General features: G+C 30.4%; 3 protein-coding genes and 1 long non-coding RNA gene across 9 annotated transcripts; 2 read left to right on the top strand and 2 right to left on the bottom strand.

Moving 5' to 3' along the window:
• The first annotated feature begins 6835 nt into the window (after positions 1-6835).
• LOC114377901 (uncharacterized protein At2g27730, mitochondrial-like) lies at positions 6836-10437 on the top strand. Its single transcript, XM_028336373.1, has 4 exons — positions 6836-6994; positions 7344-7477; positions 8581-8619; positions 9880-10437. Exons 2-4 carry the CDS (start codon positions 7370-7372, stop codon positions 10078-10080), a joined length of 348 nt encoding a protein of 115 aa, XP_028192174.1. The 5' UTR covers positions 6836-6994; positions 7344-7369; the 3' UTR covers positions 10081-10437.
• A 727-nt stretch (positions 10438-11164) lies between these two features.
• LOC114378270 lies at positions 11165-14982 on the top strand. 5 transcript variants are annotated; one of them, XR_003659288.1, is made up of 4 exons: positions 11166-11583; positions 12957-13050; positions 13783-14022; positions 14611-14982. XR_003659288.1 is itself a non-coding variant. In XM_028336838.1 (3 exons), the coding sequence occupies exons 1-3, from the start codon at positions 11335-11337 to the stop codon at positions 13788-13790; spliced, it is 351 nt and encodes a 116-aa protein (XP_028192639.1). In that variant the 5' UTR covers positions 11166-11334; the 3' UTR covers positions 13791-14256. The 5 variants fall into 5 exon arrangements, 3 of the variants coding, with proteins under 3 accessions (XP_028192637.1, XP_028192639.1, XP_028192638.1); XM_028336838.1 differs by lacking the exon at positions 14611-14982 and having other exon boundaries at positions 13783-14256; XM_028336837.1 differs by lacking the exon at positions 13783-14022 and having other exon boundaries at positions 11168-11583.
• Positions 14983-16304: 1322 nt separating this feature from the next.
• On the bottom strand, positions 16305-16967 carry LOC114380330 (protein FAF-like, chloroplastic). The gene has a single exon (XM_028339332.1). The coding sequence runs from the start codon at positions 16965-16967 to the stop codon at positions 16305-16307; it is 663 nt and encodes a 220-aa protein (XP_028195133.1).
• A 3636-nt stretch (positions 16968-20603) lies between these two features.
• Positions 20604-22790, bottom strand: LOC114379698. 2 transcript variants are annotated; one of them, XR_003659565.1, is made up of 3 exons: positions 21456-22790; positions 21121-21355; positions 20604-20688 (listed from the first exon to the last, which is right to left on the bottom strand). It is a non-coding gene; the product is annotated as an uncharacterized LOC114379698 (long non-coding RNA). The 2 variants fall into 2 exon arrangements; XR_003659564.1 differs by having other exon boundaries at positions 21121-22790.
• Positions 22791-27194: the final 4404 nt, after the last annotated feature.

Genomic DNA, 27194 nt, shown 5'->3' with positions numbered 1-27194 from the left:
CACTTCGGGGTAACCAAGACCTTACGGAGACTCGAAGCTAGTTTCTTCTGGCAAGGAATGAAGACTGATGTCCAGAAGTTTATCCGGGAATGCAACACATGTCAGCAGAATAAATCCAGCACTCGTCGTCCGGCGGGTCTCCTACAACCCCTTCCACCGCCGACCGGGGTATGGGAAGACATTTCCATGGACTTTGTCACCCACTTACCACCATCGAATGGCTTCACAGTAATCCTCGTCGTAGTCGACCGATTCTCCAAGGGGATACATCTCGGTGCCCTTCCTACTGGGTTCTCCGCCTACAAAGTCGCCATGCTTTTCATAGAAATTGTTTGTAAACATCACGGATTCCCCAAAAGCATTGTGTCGGACAGGGATCTGGTGTTTTTAAGCGCCTTCTGGAGGGAGCTATTCAGGCTGAGTGGCACTCAGCTCCGACTAAGCACGGCATACCACCCTCAAACGGACGGCCAGACCGAGGTGGTGAACCGGGTCCTTGAGCAATACCTCCGGTGCTTCGTTAGTTCTCAACCATCTTCATGGTTCTGTTACCTCTCACTTGCAGAATGGTGCTATAATACCTCATTGCATTCGAGCTCCGGATTAACTCCATTCGAAGTCGTATATGGGAAACCCCCACCTACGGTAACTCAGTATCTTCCAGGCCTGACGAAGAATGAAGCTGTGGAATCCTTGGTTGAGTATCGGCAACTCATGCATGCTAAGCTCCAGAAACGATTGCAGAAGGCCCAGACCACGATGAAAAGATATGCCGACGCGAAACGAGACGACATCAGTTTTGCCGTGGATCAGTGGGTGTATGTGAAGCTTCGTCCCACGCGTCAACGTTCAATCACTGGGACTCACCATCCCAAACTCTCAAAGCGTTATTTTGGTCCTTTCAGAATTATTGCTAGGGTAGGTAACGTTGCGTACCAGCTCGAGCTTCCTCCGGAGGCTCGGATCCACCCGGTGTTCCACAGCTCACTGCTCCGACTTCATCATGGACCCCCTCCTTCGTCATTGGAACCATGGAACTTAGAGATCGTGGGACAGAAACCCATGCAACGTCCACTTTGTATCTTGGACAGTAAACTTGATACGTCCACAACTCCTCCGACACGCTTAGTTCTCACTCAATGGGTGGGTCAAGCTCCCGAGGACACATCCTGGGAACCCTGGCTCGAGTTACGTGATGCCTACCACCTTGGGGACAAGGTGGTTTTCGGGGACGGCGGTATTGTTAGCACCCAGCGTATTGAAGACACGCACAGCACCACCATGGCTGATGATACACCTAATGGAGCCTCAACACGACCCACACGTGTAGTAACCAAACCTGTGTATTTGCAGGATTACGTTAGCTAAGACTCACACCCACGAGCTAGGCATGCCAATACACGTGTAGTTAATCTGTTCAAGCTGTTAGGGTTGTTAGGATTCATTCCGTTATGGCGGTTACACACTTGTACGCACTTGTATCCCTCAGCAATATATAAGTTGCTGAGTATCTCCATTGGATAATAAGAATAAGCCAAGTCAGAACTTCAGGAGGTCCCTACCTCGAATCAGGGAACCATTTATGTTTTCGTCTCTATCTCTCTCTCTCTCTCTCTTCCCCCTTCCCCGTCGTGAACCTAACACGACTCATCATCACCATGGTGGTAGTAATAATGGCACACTATGCTTTTACCATTTTCCTCTCTTGTTTCTTTCTATTGCTATCGGAATTTCTCTTATGTAACTAAGCAGAGCCGCTAGCTTTATTGGTTCTGCACAGTTGTTAACAGTATAATATGATAAATTGATACTTGAAAAAGTGTGCTCTCGATCTTCAAGAAAAAAAGAAAAGAAAGAAAGAAAATGTGTGTTTATTTAGTTAATCTATATAGTTTACTTGATTAATTTATAACTTTATTTGATTAAAATAAAGATATTTAATAAACTAACTTATCTCACAAGTTTAGAATGAGTATGGTTAATTATTATTTTTAAATTTAACTTAAGTTGTAATAACATTTGTGACTAAACAAAAGATTGATGTAATAATGTAAACCTTATTGTATATTCCTTATTGTATATTCATATGTGGAAAAAAAATTATTTAATGAAAAAAATTGTGTTCGATTTTTATTTGTGTTAAATATATGTTTTTAGGTCAATGATGGTCATACACCAAGAATCACAACCAGTAGATTGGAAAACATCAGCTGATTAAAAAAATATTGTTAACTTATCTTTGCATTTAATATTACATAGTTTATTTTAATTTTTAGTAAAGTATTTTATATCTTTAAACAAAAAATAATAAATGTTTTGAATTAAGTAAAAAACTATATGGAGGTTCAAGGTATTGAGCAAGATTTTTGGGAATGAGGACTTGAAAATATCCCAGTGCAAGTTTTGTAAAAGAATATTTCCCGTCGTTTCTTGATTTGTTCCCCAACAACTAAGCTCTCCCAATTTTTTTTTTATAAAAAAGATATTATCAATTATGTAAAAAATTGAAAATAAATTGAGAAAAGTGAGCGTTTGTTTTACGGATTTGATTATATTCCTGGGTATAATATTCCTAGGAATGCTATTACTCAAAATGTTATTCCCATCATAGATGTTTGATAAATACTTCTAATTCATGAGAATGTTTTTTAATTTAATTTAATTGAAAAATAAAAGTATTAATTAAATAAATAGATGAGGTTGAATAATAAGAAATTGAGAAATTATTTCAAATATTCCCATAAGAATGTAAAATTCTCATCCCTTTACATGAGAATATAAAAATGAAAAAACATGTACAATATGAATTCTAGAGAATAAATTATGTCTGGAAATATTTTTTATTATCTTCTAATAAACATGAAAAAAACATATTCCTATCTTCGCATTTCTAAGAATTTTATAGTAACTCAGTGTAATATTATCAAAAATGACAACATTACAATTTAAATCATTAAATCTTAAATGAATCTTGATTTTATAATTATGATAATTAGAATTTTATAGTAACTCAGTGTAATATTATCGTAACGAATAACACTAACTTCTCTTTAAAAAAAACAATTGTCACTAACTTAAATACTATTACTTTTTTTTGTTAATGAAGAAAATAAAGCAGAAACTACAAACGAATGAAAACATTGCCAATGGCATCTGTAGAAAGACAAGGCAAAACATCAGAAAGGGCATTGATGTAGCGTAACTATCAATTCACTGGAGGATGCTCCCTTCTTAGCAAGTTTATCAGTGCATGCATTGGCTTCCAACATGTGATTTAAATACTAAGTGATTACTATATATGTATTAACAAATCAATATCAGTTAGTCGATCTCAAACCTGTTCTAACGGTCTGTTTAACTTGCCTGTCCCTGGCAACTCAGGTTCGAGACTTGGCATCCAACCCAAAAAATCAATGTCAGTTACTCTGTTATTCTAAACTACTACCTTAATTAAGTATTTCCTTAAATATTATGTGCTTCTTATAGCACATTCCATTATTCATTACTTTTTAACATATATCCAAATTAACAATTTTATCAAATTCAAATTAAAAAATCTTGCTTAGTTTTAATTTCATGAAATAAAAGGTCGTATTATCAATTCATCGATCTATTAATACTTATATATACATGGTTTTTTTTTTTTTCATTTTTCATAGTTTTCTTCTTCTAAAAGTAGCTAATAGTTAATTGCCAACATTTTTCTCATTCTTTTCATTCAATTTCAATGCAGTAATTATTACAAACAAGAAACACTACCTAATTCATTTTTTAAGAATTTTAAATTCTTCAATTGAAATTCTTTTATTTTTAAAATTTTGTGTTTAGATAAAAAAATTAAAATTGTGAGAATGAAAGAAAATGAATATAAAGAGAAGAGAAGATATGATTGTTGTGCTTCCAAAAAGAAGAATATTAATGCGGCATGAAAAGTCGTAGGAGAATCGGGACATGACGGCGTACGTCATCACACCCCGATCATAACATTCAGTCAACGATGCAAGGCATGACTCAGACCATCCGCGTCGATGAGTACCTCTGTCGCGTAATGGATAGCGACGTCTGCTCCCCTGACTGGCGGGTGCAATTTTACGTGTATCCCCTACGCCCACACTCGATCGATGTTCCACAAGCTCAGACAATGTTTCTTGAAGAAAAGGATTATCGGTGTGAGGGAAGAGTTGCAAGTTTAAGAATGAGATTTCGGAAACTTTCATGTGGAAGAGATGATAAATGTTATTAAAGAAATACGCAAACATTTTAAAAGATTCTTCTATCAAGAAGAGAATTCAATTTCTCACACTTTAGAAGAAAATTGAAATTTCACATTTTTAGTTGTTTAAAATTTTATTTTAAAATTCCAAAAATTCAACTTTTTCCTAAAAAAATCTAAATAATGAATTTTATAATACAAAAATTTAAATTCTTTGATAAATTATTTTCCTTAATTAAAATTCTCTATTTAAACGCACTCTAAGTGATGTTAAGATCAATTTATTTATAGCTCAAGTTAATATACTTTTAGAGACATTAAGTGAGTTATAAATAAATTGATCTTAACATTAATAATAATAATAATAATAATATTAAACTCCTCTTACATTATAAAAGGTGAAGATAAAAGAAATTATTAATTAAAAATAAATAACAATAGCTTTAACATTTTAGTAATTTAGTATACATTTCTACATATTCTTAATCACATTTTTAATTGTTATTTTAATTAGTTACTATTAACATTTTATTCTTAATTTTATTTGTATTACTCTATGATATGGAAGACATTCTTGTTCGAATTGATCAAGAGCATATGACAAAAAAATTTCTCTTGTTGAAATAAAAAATGGTCAAAGAATATTAGTTACTCCTAAACTTTACTTTTTTTTTTTTTTTTTACAAATAGACATCTTAATTTTAATTTTGTCTTGAGTAATACTTAAAATTTATCTCCTTTTGCAAATAGATACCTAAACTTTAAATTTATTATGATTGATCTTTAATTTATTTATTTTTTGTAAATAGATACTTTGAATTTTAATTTCAATCTAATTGATCTTTAAAATTTGTTTTTTTTATAAAGTTATCTATCTTAAATGTTAATTATTCATTATCATTTTTTGGTTATTAATCATTTTCCATATTTAAAATATAACAAAAATATGAATTTAGAAGAGAGATATAAAAATGGGAACTAATAAAATTAATCAAAAGAGTTTTTATTTGATTTTTAATTCTAAATTTTATTATTTTTTAATGTTTGGAAAAGTATTTTATAAAAAAAAATTAATCCCAATTCATAAAAGGGTAAATTTTATTAATCAACAGAGATTAGATAAAATTGAAATTTAGTTATCTATGTGTAAAAAGAGATAAAATTTAAGGATTAATTGAAATTAAAATTTGTGGTATCCATTGAAAAAAAGATAAATTTTAAGGATCAATTAGGACCAAATCAAGTTTACTGTACCTATTCATAAAAAAGGGATGAATACTTTTCTTCCTAAAAAAATATATCCTATCAAATATAAGTTCAATTTCATGTTAAATTTATCTTGATCTTAACAACACTCTTAAAAAAATCAAGTGTATATTTAAATTAATTCATTTAAACATATAATTACTTTTATATTTTATTTTTTTGAAAATGATTAATTTTTGGAGAATTATATTTCCCAAACATTTGTTTAGATTGAAGTAAAATGATTCATTCATTTAAACATTTCTTTTGAAGTAAAATTTCTAGAAAAATATAGTTTGAACAAAATAAAAAAAAGTGAGAACATTAGTATTTATTTACGAGAAAATAATTATTTTAAAGTAATTTGAACGATAATTTTTTATTGAATAACAACGTAAAACTGATTTATATTATCATATTAAACTCTATTTATTTTTATTTTAATTCTAAAAAGCACATCTTCTCAAATCTCAAGGAATACATACACTTATTGAATCTGAAGAGATACAACATTTTGATGCCTTGGTAAGAGAAAAGTTTTTGATTTTCAAGGAATTATATGTGAGAAAACTTAGTTCTCATGTTTGGTATGTATTCTAAACAAGGTTTAATTACTCATTTGGTCCCTATAGTTTCATGATTAGTATATTTTAGTCTTTATAGTTTACATTTTAATTTTCTTTTAATCCCTGTAATTTGAAAATGATATTTTTAATCCCTATATTTTATATTATAATTCTCTTAGTCTTTATCATAAAATATGAGTATAATTAACTACAAAAATATTATCAAATAATTTGTAACTAATTTATCGCAAGATAATTTATAATAAAAAAATAGTTGATAATTTATAACTAATTTATAACTAATTATTTTTATATATATTTTTATAACAAGGAGTAAAAGATAATTAAATACAAATTATATAAACTAAAAAATTACTTTCAAATTATAATAACTAAAAATATTACTTTTAAATTATAGGAACTAAAAATATTTGAATTGTGGAACTATAAGATCAAATAAGTAATTTAACCTTTAAATAAATATCAATCCTCATAAAGGATGTTTCTTGAAAAAAAATTTAATTTGTTTTTCAAGAAAAAAAAATTCATGAAAGAAATGAAAATGTTTTTTTCCAAGTTTAATTTTTCTTTCACTATCATAAAATTATGATGTTATTTTTTATGAAATTATATAACGTCATAAATCATTAAAATAATGATAAAAATATATATTACTTTAATTTTTAAAAAACCTATCTTAATTTTTTTTAATAATCAAACAAATAAATTTTATCATTCCTAAAAATTATGATTCTTTAGAATTCATGATTCTCGTAATCACAATGATAATAGTTATCGGGCATGAAAGTATTTTTCATTAATCATAGTTATCGGGAGCAATTCGAAACGGTGCCGTATTTGCACCCTCAACCTCAAGGGAAGGTCTTAACTCTTAAGCGCCTCAAGAACAAACACGACTCACACATTGCTTCTGCTAACCCTCTCTGGGCTCTCCACTGAACTGAGTCTGGTAATTTATTCCTATTCTTATTATTTTCGATAGAAACTTTTTCAAATAATATTTGGATCGGATTTTGTAGCTCTCTCGAATCTGTGTCTAAGAACTTTGTAAAAAATAAAATAAAAATGCAATGCTTAAAGCTATTCGCATCGCTGCGAAAACGACAGATTTTCATTTCTCGTCTTTAATTAATATAGCGCCATTTGTTGGAAAACTCGATGTGATTTGTATGCACAATCTGAAATTGTTGAGGTTTTGGTGAAGTGTTCGGAATATGTGGAATTGAGCTCTGATTTTAGCCTACCTTTGTTCTTAATTAATGTAAAATTAACCTTGCGATTCGTTATGTTATTTACAGAAGAGGAAAACATTTAACTAACTGCAATGGCTGCACGTGTGGCTGCAAGGTACGGATCTAGAAGGCTATTTAGCAGTGGTTCTGGAAAAATACTGAGCGAGGAGGAAAAGGCTGCAGAAAATGCTTACTTTAAGGTAACCTCGAAAGCTTGGTTTTATTGTGCTTTGGATTGAAAGTTTTAGTTTTAGTGTAATGTATTGCTATTGGAGCAAGTTTGTGTGTTCAGAAGTTTTTCCATCGTAATTTCGTTAGCATTTTTCTTGCCTGTGGTGCAGTTGTTCGTGCTTGTTAGGTTTGAGATATTTATTTATGTTTAGGGATATGAGTATTGTATAATTCGGATTTGCTTTGGTGTTCGAGGGGTTAAGAAGTTCTATATGAAGTATGAATTGGGTTATATTAGCTTTGGTATTGTTAGATATAAAATCATTTCTGTGATTTTGCCCAACGACTTTAACATTTTGGAATAATTGGTTCACCATATGGAATCAGAGCCTTTGTGACTAAGTGGTTAAATCTCAGCACAAGGTTGGGTGGACCTGTGCATTGTCTATGCTTCAGGCCTAAAGGGCTTTTGTGTGAGGGGATATGTAATTGGAAACTATTTAGTATTTATGTGTTTTCACTCAACAACTTAAGCTTTTGCGATAGTTGCTGCATAGCAACTTAGCTAGTATAATGAGTTTTTGTTGCATACACAATATGCTTAGAATCTATGTTGAAACCAGTGCTTGGGAAAATTTGCTTCTAACATGTGTTGGTGAATAAAGAAATGTGATGTTAGTAAAGACAACTTTTTTGCATCCTCTGCACATGTTGAGGAACATTAAATTAGTATTTTTGAAAGTGCATTGAAATTTTTAACTGATTTTGTTTTGTTTTGGCCTTGACTAATCTATTGGAATTTTATGGATAGTTTTATCCAGTGTGTTAGGGCATTCCTATTGCCTTAGGTTTTAACTTTTAAGTTCCAGCAGAAGGAAACAATTATTTACTCACGTTTGTGCTCTGTTAATCTTCGACTTTAGTCTACCACTTGCCTGGAAAATAGATCACTGTTCAAAATCTTTGTGTTCATGTTGGTCCAAATGTAAAGGTATAAATCCATATCTTTTTCCCATCCACTCAATTACTGTAGAGTGTAGAGAAAGGTGCTACCTCTTGTTTTTAGTGTTTGTCAACCTTTAGGTTTGTGCTTGACAATACCTATGTTGTTTACTAATTTTCTGTATTGTAGAAAGCTGAGCAAGAGAAGTTGGAGAAGCTTGCTCGCAAGGTATGTTCTTGAACAATACCCTCTTCTTATTCTTTTCAATCTTATATGATTTCATTACAATATTTGATTAACTTCTTGAAAGTACTTAATCATTGGATCATCAGACCATTGTTCTGTATTTATTTTCTGATTGAGGATTCTTACCAGTTTTATGCGGTGGCAAACAGATGGAATAGATACATTCTGGGTTTAGTTTGTTTAATGATCTAAGACTGAATTGTTTATCCATTTAAAAGCCATTACGCACACAACAAAAAAACTCTAAAATATTAAAGGCCATCAACGCATATGCCCAACACCTATTTATTATTTTATTTTAAATTCAAATGTTAAGCTGTTATTTGGTATAAGGAAACTTGTAATTGGGTCTAAAACACATTTTCTATAAAAAAGAAAAGTTCACCACCCCTTTAATGGTACACTGATTACAATATCCTTGGCTACACATTAAACACCCATAAAGAAATACCGTCAACATATTGAGTTAATTAGTGGAGAGTCTGACATTACAACAAGTTTACCATCTAGCTTCTTATTTTTACATGATAGATCATTTCCCAAAAGATAAGATAGTAAGAATGTTGGTGGACTATCTTGCTACATTTTAGAATCAAGTCCGTAATTAATCCACGGTCTGTATCAGTGTTTCTTCAGAAACACATGCTTACAGATCCTAACACATCCTGCTATGGTTATGAAACTTGATTACTATTTGTCTGTGCCAAGGATTGCTTTCATATAGCATGCAGATTGCATGAATCAATGAAATGTGATTCTAGGTAAGGTGACCTAAGGAGAGAGAAAAGACATTTTTCAGCAATTGACAAATAGTTATTAACAGGAAAAAAATTGAACTAAAAACTTGATTCATTTCCTCTCTTTAAGTATTAACAACAACAAAGTCTTATCCTCTAGGTGAGGTCAGTTCCTATTAAGGATTATCATTATTTATTTACATAACCCTTCTGCTTTACTATTGATCTCGTGTTTCACTTACCTTTTTTTTCGACTAACTTTTGGTTTAGATACTTTGTAAGGTTAAAATGAAAGTCCATTGCATTCTTATCCCACTCATGTTTCTAACTAAAGGATGATGACTCTACGATATTGATTTTACTTGATTTCCTGTCACTTTCCCGCGTGTGTAGCTTTCTGTTTCTGTAACTTGTTTGCTAGAAATTGTTCTCCCATTGTTTATGAATTTTGCCTGTCTATCAGTATCGGCTTTGAACTTAATGGTAACTATATACTCTAATTTAGGGTCCTCAACCCGAAGCAGGCTCGGGGGGTTCAGTAACTGATGCCAAACCTAGTAGCTCAGGACATGCTGGAACAACAGCCGACAGAGTTTCAACTGACAAGTACCGGAATTATGCAGTTGTAGCTGGTACTGTAACAATTCTTGGGGCTTTGGGGTGGTACCTTAAAGGCACTGCAAAGAAGCCAGAAGTTCAGGATTGAACATTTCAGCTGTGCATGTTCTCATTTTGTTATTGGTTGCAGCAATTGCACAAAAATAAATGACCAAACTACTAACTCTTTTCATTCCATCTGACTATCATCATGAATTACTCCTTTAATGTTTCATGATTTACATATTACCCTATATATTCTCGATGCTATTTAGCATGACGAACATCAAAATTTGTTTTCAGTAGTCACTAGTCGTTCAAATGAATCAAATGCATGTGATGATTACTTGCATTTGCCCATCATTAGCAGGGTGAGATGGTGATGAAAAGAAGTGAGATTGTATGTTGCCGGAACTGGAATTAGCCTATGAATGAAATGTCAAGAGAGAAGGATATATTTGGAATAGACCATATCTTGACCCCGTCATGGTTATCTCGTTTCAGTCTCAACTCTCAAGTAAACTGTGTCGTTTGGTAGGGATATGGATAAAAATCAATGTTTCTTATGTAAGCCTTAGCATGGAGGCGTTGATACGACCATGGCTGTAGTACCAATAAATTGAAAACATTAAATAATAAAATAGACATTTATAATGATTTAACGAAGGGAGATGTAAATGGCTGCTGCCTGCTGGTGAATGACCAATTGACAGTTGAAAAGCGGGCAAAGTTAAGGTCGTCTTTGGGGTGGTTTCAAGTTTTAGGTTTTTGTTTTCAAATGCAATTTTTAAAATATTTTTACATTCATTTCAAAAAAAGAAAAGTTTTGTAAATATAATTTAGTTTTACAAAATCACAAACTCCTTTCATTTGACGATTGTCCTTTTTCCTATTCTCCCACCCTCCCTCATCATAAGTATTGTTATAACCATGGTTGTAATTATAATTATCATTGACCTTGTTATATTCATTATCACTGTCACCTGTATGGTTATTATTATTATCATCCATCATTGATGTTATTGTTGTATGTTATCATTGTTATTGACATTATTATTATTATTACATAAAAAAACCTCTTAAATTAATTTTACTTGGATAAGAAACTTTATGTAAAAAAAAGAAACAATCGGTAAATAAAAAGTGCTTTAAATGAACTTTTAAATTTTCATTGGAAAGGAAAAAATCATTGAAAAAATGGACCACCGACCAAGAAGCAGTAAACCGCACGTGGTGTTGTTATTCTTAGTTCTTACAACAGAAGGTCGTTACTCCGTCCACATCTTAGTTGTTATCCTCATCCTTTCTCCGTTGATGAGACACAGCTGGTTGAGTGAATCGCGATGGAGAACAGGAAGTCAAAATGGAGATGAGCATTAATTGGAGCAGCATCAGCCCCAATATCCGCGAAACCCAAGGACCCAATATTCCAGCCGTTGACATCGCCGGCACCGCCAGGCTCATGTGGTGGAACCATAACTTTATGGTCCACGTGGACAGCCATGTTACCGTTGATTCCGTGTTCCTCGACGTCATTGATCAGGAAAACACCTCCGAGCTTGAAGTCTTCACCGCGCGACCTAGGGGAGTGAGCAACGAGGTGTATAAATATGTAAGCACTCACTAGGAACTAGGAGTTACTAATTCAAATTGTTTTGTTTTGCAATGGAATTCGATTTTTTTAGATAACATTTCAACAAAAAATCTCCTCCTCCCTTTCTCTCATTTTTTTTTTAGCTAATTCTTGAGATCGCTTTTTTCCAATTTCAATTTCTTACTGTCTGTTTGTAAGAAGCATATTTGGACCTTTACTGGAAAAGAATATTAGGTCAGTTTAGACTTCAGAGTTGCTCAAGGCCAGTAGCTAAAAGAATATTAGGATTTTTATCAAACTTAAGTTAAACTTTAAAATGAGTTAATTTTAAAATTGAAAATTCAAATAAATCTCTGAATTAACCATTTTTTTCATCTTAGTCTCCAAACATGTGTTATTATTATCACTTAAGTCCCTGGACTAGGGGACCAAAATGAAAAAAAGAAAGTGGTTAATTTTAGGAAATTAAATGAAACCTTGAAAAAGTTTTAGGAATTGATTATTTACTCTTTTTTTGAATTATATTCTATACTATTATTTTTAATTGAGACAACATTACTGGTGGTATTGTGTTATTAAACTTTCATATATTTTGATGACTAAAGTTCTGTCTGATAAATTTCTCCACAAGTACTTATTAAGAGAAAAAAAAAAATAAGAAAGAAAAATGAGATTAGCTCTTCTCACATGAACTAAAATTAACTCATCTCAATTTTTAGAGAAGTTAAATGAGATAGTTTCTATAAATGTTAAGCTAATAAATTAATTTTAGCTTATGAAAGAAACTAATTCATTGTATCTTCCATTTTCTTTAGCAAAACTGACATACTCATGCATAACATGAAGCAGACTAGGAATAAACAAAAACAGAAGAGTATCTTCCATCTTTCTTATTCTACAAGTATTTATAGAGAAGTTTATCTAAAAAAAAAAAAACTCCAACAAGAAAAACTAGAAGCCAAGTAACTTGAGCAAAATATGAGAAGGAGATGATGAAAGGTTGATAGGGAAAAAATAGTTTGAGATGAAGGGAATGTTAGTATGATAAGTTTTTATGCAGATACAATATCTTATACGCTTCTGAAACGTGCTTAGAATCTATGTTGAAATAAGTGCTTGTGGAGAATTGCTTATAGTATGCATTGATAATGTTCACATATGGAAACAATTGCTTATGAATTTGGGCAAACGGATTGCCTTAGGTTCTATCAGCTAACATATGGACACAATTATTTTTCACTTTTGTGCTCTGGTAGTCTTCAATTTTAGTCTGCCTCGCTTGCCTAGAAAATAGATTGTTGTTCAACTTCAACATCTTCATGTACTGTTGGTAAAAATATAAAAGAAAGTATACATCCATATTTTTTTGCCAATTCTCTCAATTATTGTAGAGAGAGATGCTAGCTTTCTTGGTAGTGTTTATCTACATCAGTAGAGGTTTGTGCTTGATGATGGCAAGAGAAGCTGGAGAAGCTTGCTCGCAAGGTATGCCCTTGAATTTTACCCTCTTATTATTCTTTTTAATCTTTTATGATTTCAGTACAATATGTGAGAAAGTTCTTGAAAGTTGAAAGTACTTAATCGATGGGTTATCATTGCTCTGCATTTATTTTCTGAGAGGATTTTTACCAGTTTTATGTGGTGGCAAATGGACGGATGGATGCATTATGGGTAGGGTTTGTTCAAACTTCAATGATCTAGGAGACTAGAACTAACTTGTTTTACCCATTTAAAAGCCATCATTACACAAAAAAGAAAAACTCTAAAATGCTAAAGGCAATCAATGTATATGCCCAACCTATTTAATATTTTACATCTGAATTACAATAAGCTATTATGAAAAAACAATAAATAACTTTAACCTGAGGAAACTTGTAATGGGGTCTAGCACATGTTATAAAAAGCTTGGTCAATTATTTCGTGGTATGCTTGTCAGGAGTAACCTATCTAGTTTTGAAACCAGCAAGCAGGGGGAGAATATGTTATAGCAAAGAAAATTCACCACCTCTTTATTCGGAAATTTCCATTTTGCCTATAATAGATTCAACACAAATTATCATATCTTAGCATGATGAGTATACTGTATACACAGATTATGGAAATCCTTGGCTGCTCATTAAACACCGGTACAGAAATATTGTCAACATATTGAGTTAATTAGTCTATTAGTCAACATATGTTGAGTCTTTTTTTTCTATTTCTTTCTTGATTATTCAGAAAGTTAAACAAGACAAACAGGAGCTAACTCCTAACATGGAGAGTGCAGCATGCATCTGACAGTAAAGCCAGAATGAGGAATGGCGGGCACTGATCCACAATAACTAACTTATCAGATGAAGAACCTTTTCTAGTTAGCAAATCCGCACAACAATTACCCTCTTTGTAAATGTGTTGGATACTGAAGTTCCAATCCCTGGTGAACAGATTCCTGATATGGTTCACCAGAGCAGCATAGATGTATGTAGAGTCGTATAAAATAACAAGTGTACCATTCACCATCTTATTTTCCATGATAGTATAGATCATTTCCCAACAGATAAGATAGTAAGAATGTTGGTTGACTATCTTGCAACATTTTTACAATTGAGTCCATAATTAATCTATTGTATGTATCTTCAGAAACACATGCTTACAAGTGCTAACAAATATTACTATGGTTATGGAACTTGATTACTATTTGCCAGTGCCAAAGTATGCTTGCATTGTGTATGCAAATTGCATGAATCAATGAAATGTGATTCTAGGTAAGGTGACAGTGACACAAGGAGAAAGGAACGACATATTCTTTGACAATTGGTGGGTGGTAAAATGGAAACTTGAAAAAATAGGCTAATTGACAAATTAACAGAGAAAAATGTGAAAAAAAAAAGACTTGTACCGACCTTGCTGTTTCACTTACCATGCTTTTTTTCAGCTAAAACTTTGGGCTAAAATACTTTTTAAAGTCCATTGCATTTTAATTGTTCTCTCTCTCTGTGCATTTGTTTGTCTATAATTTATAAATGTATGCTTTGTACCTAATGGTAACTATATTCTCTAATTTAGGGTCCTCAAACAGAAGCAAAGCAAAATGCAGGCTCAGGGGCTTCAGTAACTGATGCCAAAACAAGTACGTCAGCTGACAAAGTTTCAACTGATAAGTACTGGAATTATGCAGTTGTAGCTGGCGCTATAACAATTTTTGGGTTATTGGTTTGATACCTTAAAGGCACTGCAAAGAAGCTAGAAGAAGATTGAACATTTCAGCATTGCATGTTCTCATTTTTTGTTTTGGTTGTAGCAGTCGCACAAAAATATATGTATTGTTGTATCAGTGTTCAGTGATGACGTTCTTTGATTAGAATGGAAACAATTGGTCTGGCTTTGGAGTTTGGAGGTTAAGCAATGGGAAACAATCCAAGAATACTTTCTTACTAAGATATTCCTTGATAAACCTACATTTAAATAGAGAAATTTATTTTCTCATACTTTTTAAATAGAGAAATTCAAATATTAATTAATCATAAAATCTACATACTCAAGGCTTATGACAGGTTTTGTATACCTAACTAACAAAGTCCGAACGTAATAAAACTAGCCAAATTTAGAAGATAAAGAAAATTTAACTAAGTCTAAATTGATAGTGTTTGGTTTTACCCATACAGAAGCAAAAACATTTGTAACTAATGTGAAACTCAGAAGTTAGTATTACAAACTTCTATGCTAAATGTGAAATGATGTGATCTTGTTGGAACCAAATTAATGCAAATTCAAACACCCGTTAAAATGAAAGTCTTAATTCCAAAAACAAAAAAGTCTTATAATGGCAAAATATTAAAACTAACTTGGAATTTGGATACAATCTGTAAATACAAAGCCAATTCAAGCAAACAAGATGAACCTGTGTCATTTGTGTGGATAGCAATAGAGTGGAAGTGGGACAAATAGATACAGGATTCCAATTCTCTCCCCAGTTCCCACTCCCCCAATATTGGAGGACACATGTTTTACGTAAAAGTTAAAACTAAAGTAACAGAGAATTAAGTAGAAAGTGATATCAGTAATATTATATAGAATGGGTCTAATAATCCTATGAGGAGTAAAAAATTTGTTTTCCTAAAAATAATTTTATTTAATAATAATATTGTTTTAATCATGGTAGGATTAATCTATTCAATAACTCTTGTATATTATAAATAACAATTCAATCATTGAATTAAAAGTTATTGAATCGATCAAATCTATATTTTTCTTTCTAATTTTTTTTTTAATATTTCATTAAATAAATTTAAATCAATGTATAATTTTTATAAAAAAAACATATAAATAACTATGAGATGTATGGTTGTTGACATAATACCAAAATATAAAGAGTTATTGAACCACATGAATATATACCTTATTTTTCTCTAATTGTAGACACTCAAAATTAAATGTTTTCCTAGAAATAGTTGTTTGTGATGTATAACACACTCAAGCACACTAGTCACTAATTATAAACATTTTATCAATATATACCTTACCGATCTAAATAACTACATATTCTTTTTTAATTTCTAGTTGTAAACACTCAAAAATGTTTTCACAGAAATCGTAGCTTATGATGCTGTAATGTATCATTATCATTATTAGAAAGAAAACAAAATACACAAATATAAAAATTTCCAGTTACTTATTATTTTATTTATTTCATCCACAAGTGGCTTAGACATCATCATCTTCATTTACTTGATATCTATAACACTCTCATCATTTTCTTTTCACACATGTTCTTCTTCCACTACACTTTCTACCTCATCATAATCCTCGTCGTCACCATCTTCTTCTTTTTCTTCATCCTCTGGCTGCACAAAGTGAAGCTTCAACCTCCCATCTTCCCTGTGAGCATGCAGAAACTCCTGAATGGGTGTCCTTACTTCCTTAAGGACAAACCTTCCATTATCCCTATAAGACATGAAGCTAACACAAGGCTTCCCACTCCTCCCTATGCTCGAAATCGGAGGAGGGTATTCCACCCCATTATTATTACTAACCCTAATTGACGACCTTGTCCTCCATTCACACCAATCTTCCAACCCTAAACACTTTTTGTTTTCATAACATTCTTTCTCTCTCACATCATTTTCCCAGCACTCATTACTACCATTCACCTCGTTATTCTTCGAGTCTTCGACATCATCGGAGCTCTCAAAGCCAAGCCCTTCAGTGCACAGATGCATGTTTTTGTGGGGTGTTGTTGCTGTCGGGGTGGTGTTTGAAACATATTCGTTGTTGTTGTTGTGGGTTAGGGTTAGGGCTGTGTGGTTTTCCTTGAAATGGAGTTCACCAAATATCTCAGTGAAGGAGAGGGATTCAAGGAGGGTAGGGTTTTCTGGCAATGAAGAGTTTTCAAAGATGTTTTGAAGGCTTCCACACACTGACATGGCTTAGTTAATTGGGTCGATGTTAATTTTCTAGAGAAAATGGCACACAAGAAGAAGAAGAAGGAAGATAGAAAGAAATTAAGTGTATGTGTATATTATAATTGTGGAGGTTTTGGTGGTAGTTGAGAACCGAGAGAGAAATGAGGCACGAAAATAGCATGAAAACAGAAAGAAAAAAAAAAATCAAGGGGAATATGCTGCAGTATTATTGTTATCTATCTATCATGGAGAAGAGGGTGTGATTTTTGGTATATTTTAATTTTTATCCGATGATGTGGACATGCATATGAATGGGTGGCTATAGAAGTGCTTAGACTTTTAGTTGTTAGGCTTCCACCCTTGTGTTGAGAGATTTACATTCGAATGTGTATATTTTTTCCACGCCAGAATGCAACTGTATCCTTTAATTTTAGGGTATACTAGCGAGTCTCCCGTGTCGATGCACGGGTTCATACTAATATTTGAGATTTCATAAATATAAATTATTACTGGTACACACTTATATAATTTTATTTATTTGGATAATAATAATATTTAAGTATTGATAGAAAAAAAATACATTAAATAAAATATGAATTTGAAACTAATATTGAGTTACATGTAGATAATAAAACATAATTTTAAGGTAATGTGTAAATATTATATATTGTTTGATATTGTTTGGAATAAAAGAAAGGATGTATAATAAAAATATGTGAACCAAACGATTAAATGATTGAATAATATGTACCTCATTAAGGTATGAAACATCAAGAACACTAAGTCATGAAACATCAAGGGGCAAAAAAAAATGATAAAAATATAAGCCAACGAAATAAATTCAGAATTAATTAAAATAAACCATAAACTGTTCAGTTAAAATTAAAATGGAATTGAAAAATTGTTCGATACCCAACGATATTGAACTTACAACATTAATAAAAGTATGAGAAAAAGGCACATGAAAGAACATTTGGAATGCACATAACTAAAATCAGACATTAGTAGTGTTAGCCCGTACCTTCAAATTGTTGGATGTATTTCTTTTTTTTATTATTTATTGAAGAAACCTTTGGAATGCACATAATTAAAATAAGATATTAGTAGTGTTAGCTCATGCCTTAAAATTGTTGACTGTATTTTTTTGTCTTTTTTTTTTATTGAAGAATCTTTGGGATGGACATGACTAAAAATAGATATTAGTAGTATTAGCCCGTGCCTTAAAATTGCGGGTTGTATTTTTTCCCTTTTTTTGATTAGAGGACCTTTGGGATGCATATGACTAAAATCAGGTATTAGTAGTGTTAGCCCGTGCCTTTAAATTGTTGACTACATTTTTTTTTCTTTTTAATTGAATCTCCTCTACCATAAATTAAAGAAAGTAATACATACACAAAAATTACAGAGCATAAATCTTTCGTCCAAATTTAATCTACAATTAAAATTCATAGAACATAACATATGGTAACCGAAATAAGACCACACAAAGAAAAGAATTGAGATCTCATCTGAAAATACGTTTGATTGAACAGTATGAGTTATTATAAGTCGTCTTATATTATTATTAATTACTAAAGATAAAACAAAATAAAAAAGGAATAAGTCAACGTGCAAATTATGTTTATTTCGATATCCTAATAAAATTGTTAAGTAGTTCAGAATGAAATGAAAAATAACCAAAATAAAAATAAAATATAGTTATTAATTAAATGTTAATAAATTGAAAATGACTTTGGCAAAAATAAATACAAAATTGAAGCTGATCTGAATAAAATGTTAGAATTGATAGTGTAATATTTAAAATTGATTGTTTAGTTCAAACTAATTAAGAATAAGTCAATGTCTAAATTATCATTATTTTGATATCCTAACAGAACATGCTTATTAAAATTTATCAAACTTTTATAAAGTGACAATGATTACGACAGAAATAAATACAAAAGTGAACATGGTTTTAATAATTGGTTAAAATTGATATGATAATATTTAAAATTTATTGGTAAGAACCTACTAATTAGGAATAACTTAACTGCTAAATTATTATATTTATTAATTAGAAAATCATGAATATTTTAATAGACTAACTGAATGTTTAAAACTAATTGTTAAAGACCCATTAATGGAAAGGTTTAAATTATGATTATTTACGTATCTAAACAGAATATGTTTAGTAATTTGAAAATCATGATTATTTTCATATACTAACAGAAGATTTAAAATTGATTGTTAAGTACCTATTAATGGAAAGATATTTTAAATTTGTCTAACGTTTTGTTTAATTTTTAAATCCAAAAAATATACTTTTAAATATAGTCGATTGTTAAGTTTATACTAATTAGGAATAACTGAACGTCAAAATTAATTTTTAAGATTAATAGTGTAATATTTAAGATTGATTATTAAGTAAAATGATATTATGATTAAATTTTTATAAATTGACTATGATTAAGATGAAAATAAATACAAAAGGGAACCTGACTTTAATAATATGTTAAAATTGATATGGTAATATTCTAGATTGATTTTTAATAACCTATTAATTAGGAATAACTCAACGTCTAAATTATGATTATTTACCAATCCAAACAGAATATGTTTAGTAATTTGAAAATCATTATTATTTTAATATACTAACAAAATATTTAAAATTGATTGTTAAGTACCTATTAATGGAAAAGTCTTTTAAATTTGTCTAACGTTTTGTTTAATTTTTAAATTCACAAAACAAACTTTTAAATATAATTGATTGTTAAGTTCCTACTAATTAGGAATAATATGTTAAGTTCCTACAAAAGTGAACCTGTTTTTAATAATATGTTAAAATTGATATGATAATATTTAAAATTAATTGTTAAGAACCTATTAATTTTGAAATATCTTCTCTTTGATTCAAGTATGAAACTTATCCTTGATAAAAAAAAAAAAACTAACTACACTTGAAGATTTTTTTTTCATGTATATGAATATGCTTTAGTGGAAGTGATGTAATACAATCGTACATGGGTCAAGGTCTATCCCGTAGACTTGTTAATGACAATTTTTTTAGAGTAAATAATCAATTTCGTAAAAAAAAAGACATTATCAAGTTATTCCTTGAAAATAATAAAAAATTTCTCAAAAAACAATTTATCACTCGTTTAAGTTCAAAATTCAAAAAAATGTTAACGTAAAAGACAATATTAACATAGATCAAAATACAAAAAAATGTTAACGTGTATAAGACAATATTAATATTTCTGAGAGAACTAAAATGATAATAAAACCCTTCGCTCATATTATTACTTTGAAAATTAAATCAACAATAATAGACAATCTTATTATAATTAATTTATTATAATAATGACTAAAAGCACTATGACAGAAAAATGTATTAGAAAGGCAAGTCTTGGGAACAGAAAAATGCATTGGAAAGACAAAGAAAAGCACATTGAAAAGCCAAGTCTCGAGAACAGAAAAATGCATTGGAAAGATAAACATCTTGGGAACAGAATACAAATAATTAATTATTACATATTTACATTTACAATGGAAATAAATGAATAAATGCATCTTAACCGAAGCAAAAGCAATGCAAAAGACAAAAAATATTAAATGCACAATAAAATTAAAATTAATAAAAATCATTAATATAAATGGAGGTTGACTGTGAAGTTTTTGAGCGGGAATGAGGGCTCTTGACATTGCCGCACGTAAGCATTGACGCATCCACGTCAGCATCGGGCAAAGAAAACAAAGTTTTCTCCTGCAAAGAAAATGAAGCATGTTCAGGAACACCAAAAAGATCAACATGGTTCAGGAACACCAAAAAATTAAATCTTTTTCACTGCGAGAACTAACAAAACAAAGGCAGAACAAAAGAAACACGAAATGCAAAGGAAGAACAATACTCAACCACGGTCAAATAAGGCCGAGAAAAAAAATTCAATATTTTTCATTGTCAGAACCCAAAAATCATAGTTTTTAACATGCAGTGAAAAAACAAAAAACCGAAATAAAAAAGACGCATACAAATGCAAAAAGAGGTAAAATGAAAACGCAGAAGGAGACAGGGAGGGAAAACGAACCTAACAATGAACATGCAGTGAAAAAACAAAAAGCCGAAATAAAAAAACGCATACAAATGCAAAAAGAGGTAAAATGAAAACGCAGAAGGAGACGGGGAGGGAAAACGAACCTGTAATTTATCCAACATACTATGATCTGTGGCTTTTGTCTTGCAAAAGAAGAAGAATACTCAACCACGGTCAAATAAGACTAAAGAACACAAAAAAATTCAATCTTTTGTACCGACAGAACCCAGGAATCAAAAGGAGAAATGAAATACATCACAAACGTGTTCTTTTCATGTCAGACACTATTTGTTGTCTTCGTTGTTGCTGTCGGTCACAAAAATACCCAATGCTACATATCTGAACCCAAAATGCAAGAAAACCAAGAGAAAGCAACGTCGGAAAAGGCTCGGGAACACAAAAAAATTTAAGCGTTGACAGAGAAAGCAAGAAAACGAACCTGTGTTCATGAAGTTTGGAGATAAGAATCAAAGCTTTTTGAGATAAAATGACAGCTTTAGAAGAAACAATGAACATGCAGTGAAAAAGAAACAAAAAAAATGCATACAAATGCAAATAGAGGTAAAAAAAGAAAACACAGAAGAAGACGGGGAGGGAAAACGAAGCACATCAAAACCACATCAATAGGGATAGAGGCAAAAACCAAAGCTTTTTGAGATAAAGCAAGAAAACAAACCTCTGTTCATAGAGTTTGGAGATAAAAATCAAAGCTTTTTGAGATAAAAATGACAACTTTAGAAGAAACAATGAACATGTAGATAAAAAACAAAAAACCGGAAAAAAACGCATACAAATGCAAATAGAGGTAAAAAAAGAAAACGTAGAAGAAGATTGGGAGTGAAAACGAAGCACATGAAAACTAAATCAACAGGGATAGAGGCAAAAATCGAAACTTTTTGAGATAAAGTAAGAAAATAAACCTGTATTCATGGAGTTTGGAGATAAAAATTGAAACTTTTTGAGATAAAGCAAGAAAACGAACCCGTGTTCATGAAGTTTGGAGATAACAATCAAAGCTTTTTGAGATAAAAATGACAACTTTAGAAGAAACAATGAACATGCAAATAAAAAACAAAAAACCAAAAAAAAAAACGCATACAAATGCAAATAGAGGTAAAAAAAGAAAACGTAGAAGATGAGGAGTGAAAACGAAGCACATGAAAACTACATCAACAGGGATAGAGGCAAAAATCGAAACTTTTTGAGATAAAGCAAGAAAACGAACCTATATTCATGGAGTTTGGAGATAAAAATTGAAGCTTTTTGAGATAAAGCAAGAAAACGAACCCGTGTTCATGGAGTTTGGAGATAAAAATCAAAGTTTTTTGAGATAAAAATGACATCTTTAGAAGAAACAATGAACATGCAGCTAAAAAAACAAAAAACCAAAAAAAAAACGCATACAAATGCAAATAGAGGCAAATATCACATCAACAGGAAGACAAAGCACATGAAAACCACATCAACAAGGATAGAGGCAAAAATCAAAACTTTTTGAGATAAAACAAGAAAACGAACCTGTATTCATGGAGTTTGGAGATAAAAATTGAAGTTTTTTGAGATAAAGCAAGAAAAGAACCTGTATTCATGGAGTTTGAAGATAAAAATCGAAGATTTCTGAAAAAATGAAAATAAAAAATGGAGAGAAAGAAGAGAGAAAGGGGAGAGAACGATAAGATGGTGGAATACCAAACGGGGGAGAGAAAACAGTGGAGTACCAAATGACAGAAAGAGAAAAGAAGAAATGCAATGTAATAAATTAAAAAACGTAATAAAAAGGATGCAACTGAAATAGGGAAAGGAGGAAAATGAAAGGCCTTGCATTGGTATTGGTACTGCCTGGATAACACCAAAGTATCGGTAAGTGGTTTTCATTTTTTTAATAATTAATAAAATAATAAAATCATTAATAATAATAAAGTATGATGTGATGTTTTTAAGCGGGAAGTTGGATAGCTGGCTGTGCGACACGTTAGCCCTGACAATGCCATGTCAGCATTGTCAGGGCCTTGTTTGTATCATGATAGATGATTTTTTTTATACGTGTATATGAAGAAAAATGAAAGACGTCAATAGTTATATGTTATATCATACCGTGTAATCTTTTTATGTGCAAATGATAATTATGAATTTAATTTAAATCTTTATTATCTTTTGAGGGGTGCATCAAGTTTACGTTGACAAAAATTAGATTACACTACTAATTTGCTGTTCCGAAAAAAAAAACCACTATCTAGACTTGTAGTACGGCGGAAAAATGTTTCATAGATATCCTATATATATGCAGGCAGATAAATGGTGAAAGAAATTAAGAACGAAATGTAATGTCGATGATCATTTTTACACTTTGTAAATCGATCAAATTGACAATACCTCCAAAAGTGAGGAACTAATTTGATACTTTACTGAAATTAAAAGAGAAAAGAGAAGAAATATAAATATAGGTGATATAATATATATTTAGACATATAAATTTTTCTATAACAATTTATAAAAGAAGAAAATTAAAAAAAAAGGAAATAAACTTTATTCATTAGATTATAAGTTAAAATTATTTTTTAAAGAAACTAATTAGCTTAATTATAGAAAAGTTCATTTTTTTCATATTTTCTTATTCTACATGTGTTTACGGATAACAAAAGAAAACCGTCAGACAATAAAATGTAGTAAAATGTAATACCACATTATCACTTAAGAGTAAGATTTAAAGATGAGGACTAAATGTATTGATGGACAAAGATGAGAGACTAAAATTGGTCAATTTTTTATTTAAAAATTAAAAGTGAAAATTCAAAAAAGTTAAAGGATAAAAACATAATTAATCTTTTATCTAAGCATGTTTATAATATTATAATATATGTATATGAGATAATTAATATGATATAATAAAAAATATAAATATTATAAATGATAATGACATGTTTGCTTTTACGTGCGGTCTTATACATTAATCTAAAAAACTGCATAAAAGAACAAAATTAGCCATGAGCAATAAATACTAACTTCTTTGAGACTTGGATTTAACTTGGCGCAATGAAGTATCAAATATGCACATTTTTTTTTATCATTATCAAATATGCACAAAATATAATAAAAATAGAGAAATATAAAAAAAATAGTATCAATAACAATGGGATGTATTCATTGTTTAGAACTCTGGATGTTATTTTTTTTCGATAAGAATATGGTTTAATTATTAATTTGATTTCAAATTCTTTAAAATGAATTAATTTGATTTTCAAATTTTAAAAAAATTCAGTTTGATGTATAAATTTTTAAAATGAATCAACTTGTTCTCAAATTTTTAAAAGATTCAATTTAATTCTTAATTTTTTTAAAAAAATTAATTTAGATTTTAAATTATTTTAAATTATTCAATTTGATTTTTAAGTTCTTAAAAATTCAATGACCAAATTGATTTATTTTTAAAAATTGAGGATCAAATTAAATTGAATTATTTAAAATAAGTTGATGACGAAATTGATAATTAAGAAAAAAAAATAGTGAAGGTAAAGTTTCTACTGGATGAATCTATTCTGCACCCCTTTGTATATAAGCTGTGATTTCTAGGTACATAGTTGGTTAATTCTTGCCTTAGTTCACTTTTGTATATTGTAGAAAACCCCTTTTATGCAGATTAAATTTGGAATCGCCTTTGCTATATACCAAGTAGCTAGCAATAGGAATTTGGAATTAGTTATAGCCTTCACTATCCTATGCAAGCATAGATAGTCACGAACAAACCACTACTACCACTTGCAATTTATCATTGTTGAAAGGAGCTCGAGGAATATTTGCTTATAGCTACTTAACACTTGCTCGCTCAAAAATGCTTTATTCTCACTTTGCTCTCTCATTTTCATCGCCTTATATGTCCTTTAGAATTGAATCCCAATGCAAATTGCAAGGCATTGTGATTTTCCACCATTCAATACTATTTTTTGGGAGTTTGTTTTTATACATTCTTAGTGTTATTATCAACTAATCATAAATATATTGTAAGATACAACCACCTTTTTATATATGATAAATTTTAATAATAATAATTTAGGTTAATTATGTTTTTATTTCTTGAACTTTTTCATGCTTTAATTTTTAGTCTTTGAACAAAATTTTGATTGATCTTGGTTCCTAAATTTTTGTTATATTAATATTTTTAGTCACTACCATTACGTATGACGTGGTCATGATTTTATTTTTATTTACGTTTAGTAGGGACTAAAAGCTAAAAAAATGCTTGTTAACTTGTTTAAAAGATATTAAATCATTTGTAATGATTAAAAATCTCCACAAATACATCTAATTATAATTCTCCTTCAATATAATGCCCCTTCTTTGATTCCACAAATTAAACCTACTTTCCATTCTTTACACCATAGATTCCAAGATCAACAGTTACATTGCACAAGCCTCAATCAAATCCCAGCATAAAAAAACAAACAATAGATAAAAATGATATAATAAACAAATTCAAATCTACAACAAAGTCAATTTGCATTGCAAAGTTCTAAACTTTTTGTTACTCCACCAGCTTAGTCATTAGGATTCTTCACGAAGGATTTGTCCTTTGTTTCTTAATTGTGTTTCTTTTGTTTCTTAATCATTCGTTAATGTACCAAAAAAAATCAATATGTAAAATTAGACAACCCAAAAATAAAAAATTGGATTTGATTAATTTGTTTTGGTAGGAAAAGAGGAAGAGAAATTGACCGGAGATCCAATTTGATTAGACGCTGAAGAATTCATTGTGAAATTGGAGTTAATTATTTTCTTTCTTTGGTTACAAAGGCAGAGAGGCGAAGTGAAGAGTTCCAAAAGGTTTGAGAGCAGAGTCTAGAGAGGGAAGAGACGTTTTGCTATTGTGTTGGATTGAGTGAAATGAAGATGAAAATTATATTTTAAAATCTATTGTTGTTGCATCTTCTGGTTACCATCCCCTTCCCTTCATGGGGATTTGGTTGCTGGTTGTTCCTGATTGTCATTTCAAAGGAATTAACGTGACTCGTGCAAGAAGTGGAAACAATATCTGAGTTTGTGGGTTTCAAGCGATAATAGGAACAAGAACAAATTTTGGGTTGGGTTTGTTGTAACAAATTTTAGATCTTTTTTTTCTTCTATTTTTTTCTATATTTGTGTGTGTTTTTGACATGGACTTGTGTCTCTATTCACTTTGAACTTGGGTCTATGCTTGATTATGATATTAACTTGAGTTGATCAAGGGAGAAAAAGGGAAACAAGCATTTTAGCATATGAGAAAAGTTAACAAGTGTTTTTTGGGGGGTTTTTAGTCGTCCAAATGTAAATAATAATTAAATCATCACTATATCATCATTTAATGATAGGAATTAAAAATATTAAAGAAATAAAAGTTTAAGAATCAAGACGGATCAAAATTTATTTAGAGACTAAAAACATAATTAATCTTAATAATTATATATATATATATATATATATATATTGTTTAATTCACCAATAATCCTCTCAAAAAAATCACCAATAAAAATGCATTTGATTAAAAAGTTTGTTAACCTTACAAAATTATTTTGTATTTCCAACAAAATGAGTAATGCAAGTTACCTTGAAGGCGTGTTTTTCTTTTCTTTTCTTTTTTTCCTTTTGGTTTAAAGGAGGGGAACATGTCGCTGCAGCTACAAACTATCTCCTAACAGATATAGAAGAAACAACACCCACTACATCATGCATAGTAACATAAAATGAACAACCCTAGGATGGTTATGGAGTTGTGTTAGTCCATACTATTATAACTAATACCTTAGTCAACCAAGATGTAATTGCTGAGATCAAACTCCAGAAGGCATGCTTAATTTCAACATTGGATAACACCAATTGCAAACCTATGAGAGCAACCAAAAACCTACAAAAATTCTAAATTGTAGATGACCCTCTTGCAGCTGGACCAATTATAACTACTAGGGGGAGAGAGCGCCTCTATACATATTTTAAATAAAATAAAAGAGAAGAAAAAAAAAGATTTAGAAGTTAAAAAAAAATAAGACTAAAAAAAAATAACTAACAACATTAGAGTAACATGTAGTTATTAAAAGAAAGTAATAGAAGTTTAAATATAAAAAGGATAAAATTATCTAAACATCAAAAGAAAATATTCTCTTTATTAATAGTATAGATAATTGCAAGAGAAAGTAAACACGTCTTGGTT

The sequence above is a fragment of the Glycine soja genome, chromosome 12, assembly GCF_004193775.1.
Source record: "Glycine soja cultivar W05 chromosome 12, ASM419377v2, whole genome shotgun sequence".
Classification (NCBI taxonomy): Eukaryota; Viridiplantae; Streptophyta; class Magnoliopsida; order Fabales; family Fabaceae; genus Glycine; species Glycine soja.
The sequence above is the reverse complement of the archived record's forward strand: the minus strand, read 5'-3'. Positions and strand labels throughout refer to the sequence as shown.

What these genes read in the sequence shown, in the direction of transcription:
- LOC114377901 (XM_028336373.1), top strand. Translation starts at nt 7,370, where the DNA reads ATGGCTGCACGTGTGGCTGCAAGGTACGGATCTAGAAGGCTATTTAGC. An exon ending in CAGAAAATGCTTACTTTAAG is followed by an intron (nt 7,478 to 8,580) that starts GTAACCTCGAAA and finishes TCTGTATTGTAG; the next exon opens with AAAGCTGAGCAAGAGAAGTT. An exon ending in TGGAGAAGCTTGCTCGCAAG is followed by an intron (nt 8,620 to 9,879) that starts GTATGTTCTTGA and finishes ACTCTAATTTAG; the next exon opens with GGTCCTCAACCCGAAGCAGG.
- LOC114378270 (XM_028336836.1), top strand. Translation starts at nt 11,335, where the DNA reads ATGGAGATGAGCATTAATTGGAGCAGCATCAGCCCCAATATCCGCGAA. An exon ending in GCAACGAGGTGTATAAATAT is followed by an intron (nt 11,584 to 14,610) that starts GTAAGCACTCAC and finishes TCTCTAATTTAG; the next exon opens with GGTCCTCAAACAGAAGCAAA.
- LOC114380330 (XM_028339332.1), bottom strand. Translation starts at nt 16,967, where the DNA reads ATGTCAGTGTGTGGAAGCCTTCAAAACATCTTTGAAAACTCTTCATTG.